This window comes from Gopherus flavomarginatus, unplaced genomic scaffold (genome assembly GCF_025201925.1).
Source record: "Gopherus flavomarginatus isolate rGopFla2 unplaced genomic scaffold, rGopFla2.mat.asm mat_scaffold_37_arrow_ctg1, whole genome shotgun sequence".
Taxonomy (NCBI): domain Eukaryota; kingdom Metazoa; phylum Chordata; order Testudines; family Testudinidae; genus Gopherus; species Gopherus flavomarginatus.
Genome location: NW_026115070.1, coordinates 835,032 through 852,645, shown reverse-complemented (window position 1 = coordinate 852,645; position 17,614 = coordinate 835,032). Strand labels below are relative to the sequence as shown.

The window sequence follows — 17,614 nt, the reverse complement described above, 5'->3', positions numbered from 1 at the left end:
AAGTTAGGTCCCCCTGGAAAAGTCTCCCCTATGTCAGCCCCAGGGCTGGAGGAGCTCCCACTCGCTGCTACAGCCCGGGAGCTGCAGCAGGGGCACAGAGCTTCTCTGGTCTCAGGGCCACAGCGAGGCAGGGGTAAAGGAGTGATAGGGTGGGGCTGGTGGGGGAAGGGGTGGAACAGAAGTGACAGTGGATGGGGCCATGGGTGGAAGGGGGTAGAGCCACAGACAGAAGGTAGGGGCATGGTTCTGGTGCTGGGGCCCCCACACTTGTTCTCCCTTTCCCGGGGGTTTGGCATCACTAGCCCCGGCTTAGCGAGTAGGGTTCAGTGGTCCCCATAATGTGGGGTGCGACTCCTAGGGGGACACAGAGGAACATTCATGGGGGCACCTCAGGACCTGAGCCAGCCCACATAGAGGGCAGGGAGGGAGCACCACTCTGCCACAGCTCTTCCCCAACCCCACCCTCAGCCTGAGACTCTGGCTCCCAGCCCGGCGTCGACCCCTTTACCCCTGTCCGCACCCCTCACCCCAGCAAGCAACAGCCCCACTCCTCCCAGCCCCGGTTCTTGACCGTGGATTCCGAGGGGCCACAGCCATGGCTAAGAGGGCACAATGTGAAATGTTTGGGGACCACTGGTTTAGGGTGACGTCCTCAATCACTTCTCTGCAGTCCAATAAAAGCTATTCCTCGCTCACCTACCCCTCCATCAGGACGGACTAGGTATGTTCTGCTGCCCATCACTCATAAAGGAAGGAGAATAACATTTCATTCCACTCAATCCTAAAGTCATTTGTAACCCAAGACCATCCCAAACTGGTCATTTTGGGGAAGCGGCCCCATCATGCTGCATAGCTAGGCAGAGTAGGTGTGTCTATGCAAACACGGTCTGTTCCGGAAGTCTTTCCCCAGCTCCTCACTAGGTGAGAGAGGGGAGCTCATTCAGACCCTGCTTTCGCTTACTATTTAAAAACTCCTTAGTGTCCCTATCTCTGCCGGCCTTAGATTTCTCCTCCTGTCTGTTTTTTGACAGCTCAGATGAGGTGACCGAGTGGTTAAGGTGATGGACTGCTACCCCATTATGCTCTGCCTGCATGGGTTCAAATCCCATTCTCATCAGAGGCATTTAGTCTTCACCCTCCTTTATAGACAACCATCTCCCCCTTTGGTACAATAACAGATCAAACAATGTTGCTTGTGTTACCCAAAATTGGGTCAGTTAGTAAGCTTAGAGAGGACTAATAATGCCCCTCCCCCCCAGAGTTTGGCAGAAAGCAGCACATTTATTAGCTTGATAGCTAAGCTCAAAAGAAGGGATGGGAGAGGGTGTCACACTCATACTCACGCTCCCAGGACAGGCCTGGCAGTGGAGATGTCAGGATCCTTTAAGGTAAGTGTCCCACAGCGCAGCGATGGACGGTGCGATGAAGATCAGTCTCCCTGAGGTGCAATAGAATGTAACACAGCGAACCACTGGCCAGATGGGCCGGGTGAAGGGCATTCACTGGAGGTACAAAGGAGAGTGGGAAAGCCACTTCACAGGCATTCAAAGCGGGAAAGGACACAAGCTCGGGGAGTTTAACAGACCTTTTGAGCATACAGGTTATACAGAGCATACAGATCACTGCTGCTCCTACAACATGATAAGTTCTCAAGCAGCATGTTTCTTACTTTGCCCATCTGTCAATTTTGATGATTATTGATGGAAATATTTTGCCATTGGGTTGTGTGTTTACACAGAAATTGACATTTACCAACAAATACACAATTCTTCCAAGCCTGCCTAGTCTGCAGTTGATGGGTTTAGAGGGACACATTCACTCTTCCAGGTCCCCATTCCAGGCCTGTGCTCTCCAGGTTGTCAACTTCCCGCACTGCTGGGATCCTTCCCTCATCTCCCCCCAAACCACTGCCCCACCCCCACTTCTGGGGTCCCCTCCCTACACTGTCTAACTCCACTGCTGGCAGGATCCCTTCCTGTTCCTTTCATTTCCTGCCTCCACTCTGGGCAAAAGCTCTGCACTCTTCCCACACCAGAAGCTGAACCCAGGCCACCTGGGTGAAAACCAGGAATCCTGACCACTAGCCCATATGGGACTATTGTTGCATCTGACGAAGTGGGTATTCACCCACGACAGCTCATGCTCCAATACGTCTGTTAGTCTAGAAGGTGCCACCGGATTCTTGGCTGCTATTATTACTACAACTCAGGCCTTGGCTACACTTGAGAGTTACAGTGCAGGTGGTGGCTTTACAGCGCTGTAACTTACTCCCCGTCCACACTGGCAAGCCACATACAGCGCTGGATCTCCCTGGCTACAGTGCTGCATGTGCTCCACCTCGACGAGAGGAATAAAGAGAACAGAGCTGGTGATGCAGCGCTGGGGTGCCAGTGTAAACAGTGATTAATCTTACTACGCTGTCACTGACCTCCGGAACCTTCCCATAATGCTTTTAAGTAGAGATAACGCTCTTTGTTTTGGTGTGATGCCTCTGTTTGCTTTGCTGTGAGCTCAAGGCTCCCGGAGCTGCTTATCTAAAAACCAAACACAGTTACTGTTTGCAGTGAATGAGCAGAGGCAGGGGGATCCCTTTGGAACACCCACAGCTGGTGTTTGCTTGAGGAGAGAAGCAGCCGGGTGGGCACGGGGGAGGGGGGTCTGTTTTGGATCAGCGGCTTATCTGGTCTGTGAGGAAAAGAACAAAGGCGGCTATTTGCATTTAGTGAATGAGAGAGGGGTGGGGGAGGAGGCTTGAACTTGCCAGGCAGGGAGCTGACATAGTGTCAGCTCCAAAAATCCACTCGCTCTGTCTCCCCCACGCTCCGTGTCACACTCCACCCCACCCTCCTCTTTTGAAAAGCACATTGCAGCCACTTGAATGCTGGGATAGCTGCCCATAATGCACCACTCCCAACAGCGCTGCAAATGTGGCCATGACAGAGTGCTGGTAGCTGTCAGTGTGTCCACACTGCAGCGCTTTCCCTAAACAACTGTAGGAAGACAGCTTTAACTCCCAGCGCTGGACAGCTGCAAGTGTAGCCAAACCCTCTCTAAGCCGACCCCTTATGAGAACAGCAGGGACTAGCATGACTAGATGTCCCGATTTTTGGGTCTTTTTCTTATATAGGTGCCTATTAACCCCACCCCCATCCCAATTTTTCACATTTGCTGTCGGATCACCCTAGCAGGGGTTGCGCACAGGGCTGCATTAACCTTCAGGTGCTGAGGTTTCCCTCTCTCCATTCCCAGAGCCTGTGATCAGGAAACAGACATCAGGGCTCCCAGGTGCTGCACAGACCATGACTGAGATCAGACCCCATATTATGCAAGGTGCTGTACAAACCCTGGGCAACGCTGAGACACCCAGGAGGTTCCCCTCAATTTCCCTGAGCCTCTGCTGCCCAACTTCTTCTGAATCCCTCTGGCTCACCCCCGCCCCACAAAAAAACCCCACCTTTCCAAACAGTCCTTCTTTCCTTGCCCCCTGATTCTGGTTTCACACCCTGGGACCATCTCCTCTCTTTGTCTCTCCCCCTCCAGGTGAAGCAGAGATGGAGGCAACTTCAGCCACTGGAGTCAGCCTCAGCGAGCACTGCAGCCGGCCCCGGGGGAGGGGGGGTGTTTGCAGACACAGGAAGGGAGCAGGGGGTGCTGGGAAGAAGGCGGCAGGAGAACAAAGCTCAGAGACCCAACATGGGGAAATTCCAGGGGGCGGGGCTCTGACACATCCCAGGTGCGGACAGCTCCTGGGGGCGGGGCTCTGGCTCAGCTCGGGGGCAGGGCAGCTCTTCGGGGCGGGGCTCCAGCACAGAGCAGGGGCGGGGCAGCTCCTGGGGGCGGGGCTCCAGCACAGAGCGGTGGCGGAGCAGCTCCTGGGGGCGGGGCTCTGGCACAGCCCATGGGCAGGGCAGCTCCTGGGGGCGGGGCTCTGGCACATTGTGACACCGAGCCCGGGCTGAACAGCTGCTTCCTGGTTCTCCACGTGATGCCAGCAGCGCTGGAGCTGCCCGAGCCGCAGCGGAGCCGCTGTTCTCAGCTGCAGCCAGGATCTGCCCCCGGCCCCGGCTGGGATCCAGGTGGGGACAGAGACTGGGGCCCCGGGGGATCCCCTTGGTGTGGCTGGCGGGGGCGGGAGGGGAGAAGCCGGAGCTGCAGGCGGGGGAAGGGCGGTGGGACATTGTGACCCGGAGCCCCCGGGGAATGAGAGGCGCTGGGGGGCAGGAAAGTGACTCTGCCCCAGGGAGCCTGGGAGAAGCCTTGAAGGCGCCTCGGCCCCAGTGGAGCTGCAGGATGATCCGCCCGCCCGCCCCGCTGGGATGGGGGGGCCGGGGCCCGGCCGTCGTGTGGGGGGGAGGGGCGGACCCCGGGCCAGGCGAGGGGGGCGGTGTATTAAATCCCTCCCCATAGCAATGTGCTACTCCCCGGCACTGCGCATGCCCAGTAACAGCCGCTGAAGCCGCTGCCCTTCCCTCTGCCCGGACCAGCCGTAACGTTCCGCCGGCGCTGGGGGCGGGGCTGGAGCAGGGCGGGGGAGTAACAGGGAGCTTGGGAGGGGCGGGCGCAGAGCAGGAAATTGATGGGCAGGGGGGGGTCAGGCAGCTGGAGGCAGGGTTCGTGGGGGGCTAAAGGGCACAATCCGGGCTGGGGGGAGCAGCAGGAGTTGAGCTCAGGGTGAGGCGCTGGCAGAGCCCCCCCTTTGGTGTGAGGGCGGAGGTGTCGAGGGGGGAGGAGAAGCCGGAGTTGCAGGGGGGGAGGTCACTGGGGTGGGGGTGTAGATCTGTCTCTGCGCAGCCAGGACATTCCCGGGGTGGGAGGGAGGTGAGTTAACTGGATCCTGTCCCTGTTTTTGCCACTTCCTCCCACACACACATTCTCTCAAGATTTCCCCTTTTCTCTCTCATTATCACACGTGGCTATAAAATCTAGGGAGATTCTCCTCTCCCCCCCGCCAATGATCAGCTCTCTAATTGCCTCTGATTTTCCCTTTTCTCTCCATACTTCTCAAATGTCAATTTAAAATCTCTCCGATGGGGGGTGGATTTTCCCACCCATTTCATCTGCAGCGATTTGTCCTTGTTTGGGTGGGAAATTGTTGCCCTGGGTCATTCCCCAGAACATGGCTCCCACTGGAGTGGGATGGGATGAGGTTCCCGTTCTCTACCAGGGAAGGGAAGGGAGGAGCACATCCCCCATGGAGACTGCCCAGACCCCATTTCCCAATTCCCCTGCGGCCCCCTTCCATTGTCCAGGGAGCCTTCCAGCTCCCCCCCCCGCCCTTAAATCAGCTCCTCAAAGGGCTCTGAGCTGCTCACGTGAATGGTTGCCCCGTGGCCGGGGGGGACCATCACATTCTGTTTATGTATTGGACAGTCATATAAAATCCAGTCCAACAGTCCCCCTTTTCCACTAGTTATTTAATAGCAACATCAAATCCCCTCCGATCTTGGTGGTTTTCTCTCATGTTATCAAATGTCGTTTGTGACAGGGTTCTCTCTGCGTGTCTCAAAGATTGATATAAAATACCCCAAACATTTGCCCCACTTCTCTCTAGTTGTTTTATTTCTAATTGAATATGATGGGTTGTTTCCCAATGTGCTAAGATGCAGCCGCCTCTGGGGTGGATCCATGGTGGCCATTATTTGCTAGTGACAGCCCGTGGATCTTTCTTGCCCTCCAGGCCTTCCATTCTCCTGTTAAAGAAGCACTCCCCAGGCTCCCTCTGCCTGTGTGACTGGCCAGCAGGAGGTGGTGTTAACTTTCTAGCCACTTCTCACACTCTGTGAGGTAACACTTGCAGAGGCAGGGAAGGTGTCTGTGTGGGGAGATTGCAGCTGAAGGGGCATTGTGGTAGGGGGAGGCCTCTGGGTGGCTGGGCAGGGGGTACCCTAGTCAGGTTGGTGGGTTGTGAAGGTTTGGGGTTTTCGGGGTTGGTGGTTCTGATGTGCCCATCCCTGAGGCTATGGGTCCTGGAGGTGGGTATCGCTGGGGGCCTGGTGGCTGCAGAACAGTGGGGGTGGGTGTCTCTTGGGGAGGCGGGACAGAGGGTTAGAGGGAGCCTGGTTCTGTGCCAGGGGCTCTGTCTGTGCTTCCCCCGCTGGTTCCTGGTTTTGTTGCCATGCCCAGTGCACAGAGCTGGGGGAGGGGATCCCTGGCACTAGGTGAGGGCATGCCAGGGAAGCAGAGTGATGGGTCGCACTGTAAAGCATCAGGGGGTCACACTGGGCAGAGGAGGGGGTCCCAGGCAAATGTCAGGGTAGATCGTTCTGGAGGGTGGGGAAGTTCCTAGGCAGGCAGTGAGGGACTGAGTTCCCAGTGTGGGGGTGGGTCCCTTGAGGGGGTCCCTGGCTGCTGGGGGCTCTTGGTGGGGGGATCCCTTTGGGATTCCCAACCTGGCAATCATGGTGTGGTGGGGGTTCTCTGGCCGGTGGGGCTTTGAGGGGTATCTGGGGTCCCTGGCCAGGGACTCTGGGGGCTGCGTCCCAGGGAATATCTGATGGGATCCTGGCTGGGGGGTGTCTGGGGCCCCTGGCTGGGGGGTCTGGGCTCTGGGTACTAGGGGGTGTCTGGGGGCTGCTGCTAACCATGATCCTTCTCTCTGGTCAACTTGTACCAGAGTCCTGGCTCCTAGTCACCAGGTCACCAAGTCCATTCCCCAGTCACGTGCCCTGTCACTGTGATAACTTTCTGTCCACTTAGCAAACACTGTTAGTGTGAATTCACAGAATTTACTTTTCTCCTCTTTTGAAAACTGCAGGAACTTTCGGTTCCGTTTGGAAAATTTTTGCCCCCAGTCCTTGTCCTAGATCTGCGGGGGTGAGGGAGGTGGGAAGGGAGTCAGCACTGCCACACGATGGTCTTTTCCACAGCGTTCTGAACTCATTCTTTCTGAAATCCGGTGTCATTGAGACCGTTGTTAATCCAGAGTCACTGTATGGAAAGACAAGGAGTGATTCCAGATGGACAGTGGGTCAAATGAGATCAGCCATTCTCCCTGTGAGGAGGGGCTCCCATTAGCTGCTCTCCCCAGAGAGCTAAAGGAGGGAAGCTGCTCATACACTCCGTCCCTCTCTGCTCAGGATATTGGGGTTCAGCTTCCTGGGTCAGATGCTGCAGCCTCCATTGTGATCTGGGAGACCAGGCTTGGCAGCTGCTGCTCCCCCAGTGGGGCTCTGTGCTGGGAAGTGACCTTAATTAAAGCTTCTTCTCTGCCCGGCCCAGGGGATGACTTTCTGCAGCTGGTCCTAGCCCCCTAGGGCAGTCCTGGGCCCTGTTACTACTAAATTCTGAGCCAGAGTCTCCAGGTAACTGAAAGACCTCAGGGAATGTCCTAGGGTCTGGCAAGAAAGTGACTCTGCACAAACACCACCACCTCATTTCTCCTCCCATTAGCGGTGGCCAGGAGGAAATCCAGCCATGGGAGAGCAAAGCCCCCAGGAATGGGACTGTCCCAGCCAGAGGGGCAGGGAGAGAGGACAGGGGAAGGAGAGACTGAAAGGGGCAGTGGGAGAAATGAATGTGGGGGAGAGATTTCCAGCTCTCTAGTCCACCCAGACACATGTATTGCTGCATCCTGGGGCAGAACCACTTTCCAGTGAACAAAACAAGGATCAGACAGAGCAAAAGCCAGTTCCTGACTCCATATTCCCCCTGCTGGGGTGTGGCTGCCGTGGGGTCAGTGTCTGAGGGAATCCCCCACAGTGACTCCTTTGGTTCTGCTCTTATCTAGCCTTGTGTTCAGAGAAGGGGTGAGGGGAGAGAGAAGGGAGGTTAAAAATGTGTCTGTGGACTTAGCCTGGCAGGAGGGGCCAGGTCTAAATTGTAATAAACAGATTGAGCATTTCCCAGCATGACAGAATCTAGGGTGTCTGTCTGCAGGGAAAGGGCCTGGGGGAATTGTGATGTGAAATTAACTAAAACCGGTTCTGAAACGCCCACAACTGCCCTTCTCCCCCAGACAGGCTGCAGAATGTTTTGCTCCAGCTCATCCCAGCCTGGCGTGGGACAGGGAAGAGAAATGGCTGCAGTGGAGTCAGTCCAGGTAGAGATTATCGGGGGGTTGCTGGTGGGTTCCTGCTGGAGGAAAGGGAGAGCAAATACACCAGAGGTGGGAAGGTTTGCAGAGTCTGGTTTGGAGGTTGGAGCGGGGCAGGAAATTCACAGCGTGGGGAAAGGAGGAGGCCAGGGTGTGGCAGACCTGCTGGGAGTTATTTACTAAGTGGCCTAGATTCTAGGAACAGACCCAGGAGGTTTGGAGGTGGAAATGCCCTAATTTGTGAAGAGAGAAAATAACCCACCTACATGGAGCTAGTCAAACTGACCAGACTCCTAGTGCTGGAGCCTGACCTCATTAACCATCAGCTGCTGTGAGATATAAAGGGGACACCCATGAGTCAGGCTTATTGGAGCTGCCTCTCCCTTCATATCCCGCTCCTCACAATGAGGAGGGTGTTGGGCATCCTACCAGCGAGCTCTCCCTGGACCCTGCTAGGGGCTCCATCTCCTGTATCAGTCAGTGGCTAGTAGGGGGGTGATGGATATGCTGGGAGAGATAAGGGGCTCTCTCTTCATCCCCTCACCCTGGCATTTGCTGGATACTCTGAGCCAGGTTGAGGTGGGACTCTCCTGACTATGATCCACCCAGAGCTTCCATTTGATTCACTCTTCTCTGCCACAAATAGTGGGGCAGCAAGTCCTTAGTGTTGGACTCTTACTCTTTCAGGGGCTGGTGACCTTCAAGGAGATGGCTATGTATTTCACCAGGGAAGAGTGGGCTCTGCTGGACCCCACTCAGAGAGCCCTCTACTGGGATGTCATGCAGGAGAACTATGAGACTGTGACCTCGCTGGGTAAGGGTTCCTGTCCCTTCTGTTCTTGGAAGGGGAAATGAAGAGTGAAGGTTCACGCCACCCCCACAATGCCATCTGTACCCTGTCCTGTTTCAGCATCACCCCAATAGGCCAGTGACACACATAATACCAGAGACCCTCCTCTGCTGCAGAACACTTTGGGAACAGAGCACAGGAGCCGTATTGCACAGTGTCAAATATCTCCTGTTTGCTCAAGTGAAACTGGGGGTTAGGTCTGGCATAACTGTCCCATACCCCTAATCATTTTTCTTGCCCTTTTCTGAACCTTTTCCAATTCCAATATTTCTATTTTTGAGATGGGGTGACATGTGCATGCAGTATTCAAGATGTGGGTGTATCATGGATTTATTTGCTGTTTTTACAAATATGATCTATGAGATATTCTGTCATATCTATCACTTTCTTAATTATTTCCTACATTGTTCACTTTTTTTCACTGCTGCTGCACATTGAGTGGATGTTTTCAGAGAACTATCCACAGTGACTCCAAGATCACTCTCTTGAGTGGAAACAACTAATTTAGACCCCATCATTTTGTATGTATAGTTGGGATTGTGTTTTCCAATGGGCTGCACTATGTGCTATCCTGTCATCTAGTACTGCTAAGATCCTGGATTCAGTAATATCCCTGCCCTTCCTGTTCCCTTTCTCCACCGAACCCCGCCAGCCCATGCTTCCTGTTCCCAGCTTCCCCAGGATTCTCGCACTGTCTCTGAACCTCTCTGTCAGCAAGAAGCAGTGCCAGGGACACTTGCCCTCTGTCTGGAGTCTTCGATTTCTGGGACATGGATTTACTTTCTCTGTGTTGTAAGAGGCTCTGTCATAATGAGTGTCTGTGATGTTACCCAGAGTACAATCTGGACTGTTAAATAGCTGTACCTCAGTCCTCCAGCATGGGGTGCCTTTTCCACTGTTTTCCCGCGAGAACAGCCCCTCTTGGCCAATTAACACACAGTCTCCAGCATGTAACTCACTCCCAGCTACACAGTATTGAGTGCTGCTAGACAGCCACTCATGAATTACACCTCAGGAGAAAACCAGCAAATTCTCAAGTGCCCAACTTTCCCCCAGAAATGTGCATCTTGCACTGTCCAGCACGCTACTGAACGACCCAAGCTCATATGAAGTCTGTCATTTCATCAGCGGAAAATGACATGCACCAGCTTGTTATCCCAAACAGAGTTTCCAACACACTTCAATCCACACATACTGGTTAGATGAACAATAAACCAAGCTTGTTAACTACCAAAAACTAAAACTAGGCCCAGTCCATGAAAGGGGCACTCCCAGGAGAGACTGTACAAAGGCTGGAACATGAAACACCTTTGTAAACCTGAGACAGCTGCCTTGGGGACAATGACAGGGAGAATCCCCCAAAGTGACTCCTTTGTTTCTGCTCTTCTCTGGCCTCCGATTGTTCCTTCCAACGTGGAGTACTTTGCACTTGTCTCTACTGAATTTGATCCTATTTACTTCAGATCATTTCTCCCGTTTGTCCAGATCATTTTGAATTTTAATCCAATCCTCCAAAGCACTTACAACCCCTCCCAGCTTGGTGTTGTCCGCAAACTTGATACGTGTAAGAGAGAGACTGTTACTGGGAGGGTTTCCCCATGTGTCAGAGGGTTACACCCTGGTGGGAGGGGGCTAGGCCTGTACTGGAATAAGGTCACTCTGTGCTTCACAGTGTGCTAGAACCTAGAATGTGCATTAGCAGGGGAAAAGCTGGGGGGAATCGGCTTGTGGAATGGACAAAAGCCTAGTCTGAATTCTCACACCTTGCCCTTTTCACCCCGGCAGGCCAGAGAATAACATCCATGTTTCGCTGCAGATCATCTCGTCCTCCCAGGGGCAAGGAAATGGCTGCAATGGAGCTGGCTCAGGTAAGAGATTATCAGGGTGGCGGGCTCTGCTTGGAGGTTGAGGAGCAGTAAATGCATAAGAGGGTGGGAATTGCTAGAGGTGGTGGGAAGCAGGAAATATCTCGGGTGGAGAAAGGGAGGGGACAGCATGTGACAAACCTGCTGAGACTTGTGTAGTGTAGGGCGTGATGGGTTGTCACCCCCAGGAGGCAGTTTGTGGAGCTTCTGGGAACTGCTGTGTCCTCTAACCCTCACGCTGGGCTGGCCCTTCTCACACTGCTTTGCTGGAGATTTCGCCAGCCTCTCCAGGGCCTGTTATCACCCAACACAACAGCAGGTGGCGCCATGCAGCCAACTAAGCTACCTGAGTGCGTTACCTAAGCCACTCAAGGACAGATAGAAGACAAGAGCCAATTTCCCACTCCCCAACCTTGCACACTTGCTGTAGTATAAATCCAGAATGATACCATCTTATAGTGCACAGGGATCTCTATAATACAAGCTCATTAATGTAGTTCCCCTTCCCCTCGATATGGGACAGATGTGCACAACAAGCTGAGATTTTCCCCAGACACTTCACTCAAAATACGCTGGTTAAGATAAAGCATCAAACAAGTTTATTAACTGCAGAAAGATAGATTAAGTGATTATAAGTGATAACAAACAGATCAAAGCAGATTATTTAGCAAATAACCAAAACTCAGACTAAGCCTAACATACTAGATGGATAGAATTTGAATTAGCAATTTCTCACCCTGACTGATGGTACAAGCAGTCCCCCAAGTTTCCATACACAAGCTAGAAATCTCTTGATCCTGGGAGCAGCACTTCCCCCACATCCGTTTTTGTTTCTCAGGTGTTTCCAGAAGTTCTCTTGTGTGGAGAATGAGGCCAAGAGATGATGTCACACCCCACCTTATGTAGCTTTTCCATATGGTGGGAACCTTTTGTTCCAAACTCAGTTCCTAGTCCAGTTTGTGGAAAAATACAGCTACTAAAATGGAGTTTAGTGTCATGTGGTCTGGTCACAGGCCCTGCTGAGTCATAGTAGCCATGACTCATAGGCTGGCTGAAACATTCACAGGAAGGCTAAGCTCTTCCACAGTCCATTGTCTTTGTTGAGCCATCAGCACTGTCTGGCTTCTTCATTGTTGTACCTGAAAGGCTCATTGTGGGTGTTACCCAGAGTAAGCACATTTGAAATACAGATACAGAGTCAATATCCATAACTTCAGATACGAACATGATATGTGCACACAAATAGGATAATCATATTCAGCAAATCAGAACTTTTCCAGTGACACCACACATGATGCATCTTCTACAAAATAGATCATAATTATGTCCTAATCATATTATAATCATACCACTATGATGAATATGGGGGTGTAGTGTCAGATAGGTCCTAATTTCAAGGCACAGGAGTTGGGAATGGAACTTCCCCTCTTTGTGGAACAGGAAATAACCCTCCAGCCAGGGCTGGGACAACTTCCCAGACTCTCAGCGATGGAGCCTGAATCTACTGACATTTCATTAATTACCACCAACCCCAATCTTTGTGGCAACTGTAAACTTTATCAGTGATGATTTTGTACTCTCTTCTAAGTCATGGATAAGAATGTTAAATAGCACAGGGCCAAGAACCAATCCCTGCAGGAACCTGCTAGAAAGAAATCCACTCGATCATGGTTCCCCATTTACTATCAGAGTTTTTAATCTATTTAATGTATGCCGTGTTTATTTTGTATCATTCTAGTTTTTTTTAGTAAAAATATTGTGCTAATCAAGTCATGTCCCTTACGGAAGTTTAGGTATATTACATCAATACTATTAGCTGCAACCAAACTTTTGATCTCATCCAATAAGGATATCCCGTTAGTTTGATAGGCTCTATTTTCTCTAAACCTTTGTTAATGGGCACTACAATTCTGACCTTCTAACTTCTATTCTTTATGATTGACTTCCCCTTTCTTCCATATATTTTATTTGGAGAGTGCTTGGATTCCTACCAGGGAGCCACTATCAGGGTCCAGAGACAGCCCCATCTCCTATATTAAGCTCTGGCTAGTAGCTATGTGATAAATGTGAAGACCCTGCTTCTGTCTGTCAGATGGGAGACACAAAGGTTCTCTCTTTCTACCCTCTGATGCCTCCTGGCTGCTGTAAGCAAGGTGGGGTGGGACTCTGTTAACATGTGCCTCCCGGAGCTTCCATTTCCCTGGTGCTGCTGTTCCGTGAATAGTGGGGTTGTGAGTGGGTCAGCAGGTACTGAGTATTGGACTCCTGCTCTTTCAGGGGCCGGTGACCTTCGAGGAGGTGGCTGTGTATTTCTCCAGGGAAGAGGGGACTCTGCTGGACCCCACTCAGAGAGCCCTCTACAGAGATGTCATGCAGGGGAACTATGAGACGATGGTCTTGCTGGGTAAGGATTCCTGTCCCTTCTGTTCTTGGAAGGGGAAATGAAGAGTGAAGGTTCATGCCACCCCCACAATGCCATCTGTACCCTGTCCTGTTTCAGCATCACCCCAATAGGCCAGTAACATACATACTACCAGAGACCCTCCTCTGCTGCAGAACACTTTGGGAACAGAGCACAGGAGCAGCATCACACAATGTCAAATATCTCCTCTTTACTCAAGTAAAACTGGGGTTAGGTCCAGCATAATGAACAGAAGCTTCCTACCCCCAGCCTTCTCTCAAACCCTGAGCCTTCTCTACCCAAACCAGAATGTGCTTGGGGTGTAACAAGCAGGCGGCTGGAGTCAGAGCTGCCAGTCCAGGGTTACTTATCATACAGACACTCAGTGCGTCCTTGAACGCTGGCTGGGAGTATCCAGACAGGGGAGCTCCAGCAGCAGAACACTGAATCTCACCCAGGATTACAGATGACACAACTCCTCGCCGATCTGGATTGCACCCCAGCATGTGAAAATGGCCTAGGTTGGTAGTGACATTTCTTGAGACATGGAGAGTCTTGCTCCCATATCACCAGGTGTAATAAAAATAACAGGAAAGGCCAAATATGGAAAACTGATTGTTCAGCTTGCTTTTGACCTGCATCATATTTTGCAGTATATTCCAAATAAGGAAATTAACGTGCAACGTATGTGTCATTGTTTGTGGTTTTAAGCTGTAAAAGGCTTGTGTGATTTTTAGCTCAGGAACAGTATTCCAATAGCTGTCGCCCCCTGCGTGCTTGTAACCAAGAAAAGAGCCTCAGGCTGAGCTGATTCAAATATTAATCCTGTGGTCGTTTTCCACAACAGCCTCAATAGGTCCCTGTGATGGAATGTAAGGCTACATCTAGACTACCCACCGTATCGGCGGGTTAAAATCGATTGCTCGGGGATCGATATATGGCGTCTCATCTAGACGCCATATATCGATCCCCGAGCGCGCTTATATCGATTCCGGAACAACACCAACCCCAACGGAGTTGCTGATTTGACAGGGGGAGCCGCGGACATCGATCCCGCGCGGTGAGGATGGGTGAGTAATCCGATCTTAGATATTCGACTTCAGTTACGTTATTCACGTAGCTGAATTTGCGTATCTAAGATCGATTTCCCCCCGTAGTGTAGACCAGCCCTTAATGTCTTCACACCTTCCCCCTGCAGGAGAATGGCTGTTTGACCAGCTGTTTGCCTTGCTGTCTCTGAGGAACTGGTCTGTGGGTGTTCCCCAGAACTGTAACTTTTTCAGTAATATCATACTGTAAAATCTCACAATTTTACATACAGTGTTACTACACATTTTAACAGGAGGATAATATTCAGTAGGTTATGCATTTTCTAATGATACCTCACAAGCCATTTTCCACTAGCAGGGTCTTCTCTGTTCACAGAATTTCTGATAGTTTGATGTCTGCTGGCACTGGATATCACTATTTTGGCATCTCTCTCTCTGTCTCAGTGAGCACCCGCTGTGGTTGTTGAAAGTCTGTGATGGGATCTATGGGATGCAACTGAACAGTGGGACCCCTGAGCCCTTTGTCCCACCACCTGGGCTCCCTCTCACACATGTGATGCTGAGACAAGCTGTGAATCTCTGGCAGATATTGCACTTACACAGACATCCGTAGGTAGGGACACAGCCAACTGAATTACATGAATGCTTCTGCAGCCACTCATAACACTAATGATAGAAAGTCGCCCCCCCTACAGCTCTGCAGCCTTGCACCCCTGGATCATACCATCTTGCCTTAATCAGAAGCCTGATCAGTGTGAGTTTATTACACAGGGTCCACCCCTCCCTCACTGTGAATAGTACATGAACCAGCCTTGTAATGGAGCTGAGATTTCCCAAGAACTTCAAGCAAAATACACCAGTTTAAGTAGAGCATAAAACAGATTTATTAACTACAGAAAGATGGAGTTTTAAGGATTATAAGTGGTAGGAATAAAAGATCAAAGTAAATTACCATGGAAATTAAAGATAAATTCACAATCTAAACTTTACACCTTATTACACTAGGGCGTAGTTCAGTTATGCACACAGGAAGGCTTAATGCTCGAGCTGCTGCACATGCTGGGCAGGCTTAAGGTCGGGCTCCCCATGGCAGGAGAGAAGAAGACTCGGCCCCTGGAGGGGCAGGCTGGGGCTTCCTGGATCCCATTTGCTCACAGCCAGCGCCCTGCCCCCACTCCCAAGTCATCCATGGCGCCCCCAGGTCGGCCAGAATGGAGCAGCAGTTTTCACTGCACTACGTCCACTTATGGCTTACAGGCAACTCCCAGACTCACCACAGTCCACCATCTCGGCCAGAAAGGAGCCCACTCAGCCTCACCATTGCTGCTTTTCCTTCCCCCCAGAACCCCGCTTCTCCTGGGCTGCAAGTAGCCATCCCTGGGATGCCAACAGGCAGCCACAGGGGTCTGTCTCTCAGCAGCCAACCGCACCTCCATGGGTTCAGCCCTCAGAAGGGCAGGTGGGGGTTTCCTGGATCCCAGTTGCTCACAGCCAGCCCAGCCTCCACCTCTAAAACCATCAGTCATGCCCCCAGGTTGGCCATAAAGGAGCCGCCATTCTCCACTTGGACTCAGCTTTGCTTGTTTTCCTTTCACCCAGAACCTCCCTTCTTCTCCTGGGCTGCAAGTAGCCACTCCTGGGAAGCCAAGAGGCAGGCACAGGATTCTACCTCCCAGCAGCCAACCACACCTCCCCAGGCTTTGCAGAATGAAGGGTGGTGCTCTACTAACCCCACTTAGCCGCACAGCTTCTTCCCTGCCTTCCTCAGCTCAACTTTCCTCTATTGCCCCATTCCTGCCTCACTTCCTCCTTTGGCCAGTCACGCAAAGGAGCCCAGCAGGAAGTGAGAGCCTCTATAGGCCAACCTCCAACAGCAGAGGTGGCCAAGCCACAAGCCTCCAAATGGTGACTGGCCTAACTACTCTAGGTTCTCCAGCCTGACACCAAGGTGCTTTCTCCACTGCTGTCAGCATCCTCTGTCATGCAGGGGTTGGAGTTATCCCAGGGACAGGCCAATAGGAGGAGTGCCCTTTCTGAATAACAAGGGGATCTGGGAAAAGGAAGCCAGCATGTTTCTGCCTGGTTTTGAACCAGGGACCTTTTGCGTGTTAGGCAAATGTGATAACCACTACACTACAGAAACTCCACCTACTGGGTTGTTGCTCACTCTGGCACAGACCGATGGACAAATCTAGAGAATGTGGTGGTAGCCCCTCGATAGGTCAGCTGGCAGGGCAGAGGACTGGAGCCAGCACTCAGGAAGTCGTCCTTACCTCGCCCGTGTGACTCCAGCTTGAGGGAGAGCTTCTTTTTCTTCTCCTTGCTGACAAAGAGCAAGAGAAGAATGAAAGGTCAGGTGGGCCAACTCGGTGCAGAAGCCCATGCTGTCTTTTCCTGCTGCATAGCCTGAAATGAGGGACTCGTGGCAGTTAAAGGAACTGCTGCACTCTCAGAAAACATCCCGCCCGTGCATAAAGGAGGATAGAAGAGCCTGTTAGTCTAGCACGCTCCCAACTGAACTGTTTCAGCAGCTGCTAGGTTTCTTTTTGGCCTGTTACTTTTCTGTCTGGGATGTTGTTGTCAGCTGTGGCACAGAAAAAGGACGTCATTGCGAGCTGCCCATGAAGATAAGATTAACTTTTGCCTTCCTTGCTCGGCTTTACTTGCTTCCTCACCCTATTCCTGCCTTAGTTCCTGTGTTACCTGAAGGCAACGGGGGCCCAGCAGTACGAAGAGGAAGTTAGACAGCTAGACCCTGGTGGCAAAAGTTCTGCCACCGCTTGCCACCCCACTCTCTTCTCCCAGCTTCACATATTGACCGCCAGGGACTTGGTGCCCAGCAGCGCAACGGAAGGCAGTGGACAGAGCCACCCTCGCCTTGAAGCTCTGGCTCATTAAACCGTATCTTCAGTCGCTGATGGCCAATGAGAGACCAACAGCGCTTGCCATTTTAGCACTTGAAAATGCCATTGGTCAGTCACTGGATCTCTTTAATGCTGTTACATAACAAATGAAAATAGAATCTCAGTGTGACATTCTGTACCTTTGGGGGAGTGTGCTGTAACCCCCATATTCCTCATTTTCATATAATCGTGATCTTATATACAGAGCATGCCTTGTAAGGTATCAGGGGAAAGGATATGATCTGCTGAAAGTCATTTCTCTACCCATAGATGTTTACCATTCATGCATATGAAGTTATGAGAATTGTGCAGTGTGGTTATCACTATGCTGTAAGGTGGGGGAGTCAGCCAAATATTAGCTCCCCAGTGACAACAGCAAGGAAAGTAACCAACACCCGGACAGGGTGTCAAACAACCCATCAACAGCCATTGTTCAGCAAGGGAGCTACAGTGCAATCACTTACCTGCAAGAGGACACCCCAGGGGAATTGCTCAGACTTGCTTGGAGAGACGC

At 51.8% G+C, this 17,614-nt stretch overlaps 1 protein-coding gene and 1 non-coding gene across 2 annotated transcripts; one reads left to right on the top strand and one right to left on the bottom strand.

Annotated features, from left to right (window-relative positions):
• Positions 1 to 7,956: 7,956 nt before the first annotated feature.
• Positions 7,957 to 13,439, top strand: LOC127042366 (zinc finger protein 560-like). The gene is made up of 4 exons (XM_050935856.1): positions 7,957 to 8,038; positions 8,720 to 8,846; positions 10,668 to 10,750; positions 13,025 to 13,439. Exons 1-4 carry the CDS (start codon positions 7,967 to 7,969, stop codon positions 13,190 to 13,192), a joined length of 450 nt encoding a protein of 149 aa, XP_050791813.1. The 5' UTR covers positions 7,957 to 7,966; the 3' UTR covers positions 13,193 to 13,439.
• Positions 13,440 to 16,267: 2,828 nt separating this feature from the next.
• Positions 16,268 to 16,340, bottom strand: TRNAV-AAC (transfer RNA valine (anticodon AAC)). The gene has a single exon. It is a non-coding gene; the product is annotated as a tRNA-Val (tRNA).
• Positions 16,341 to 17,614: the final 1,274 nt, after the last annotated feature.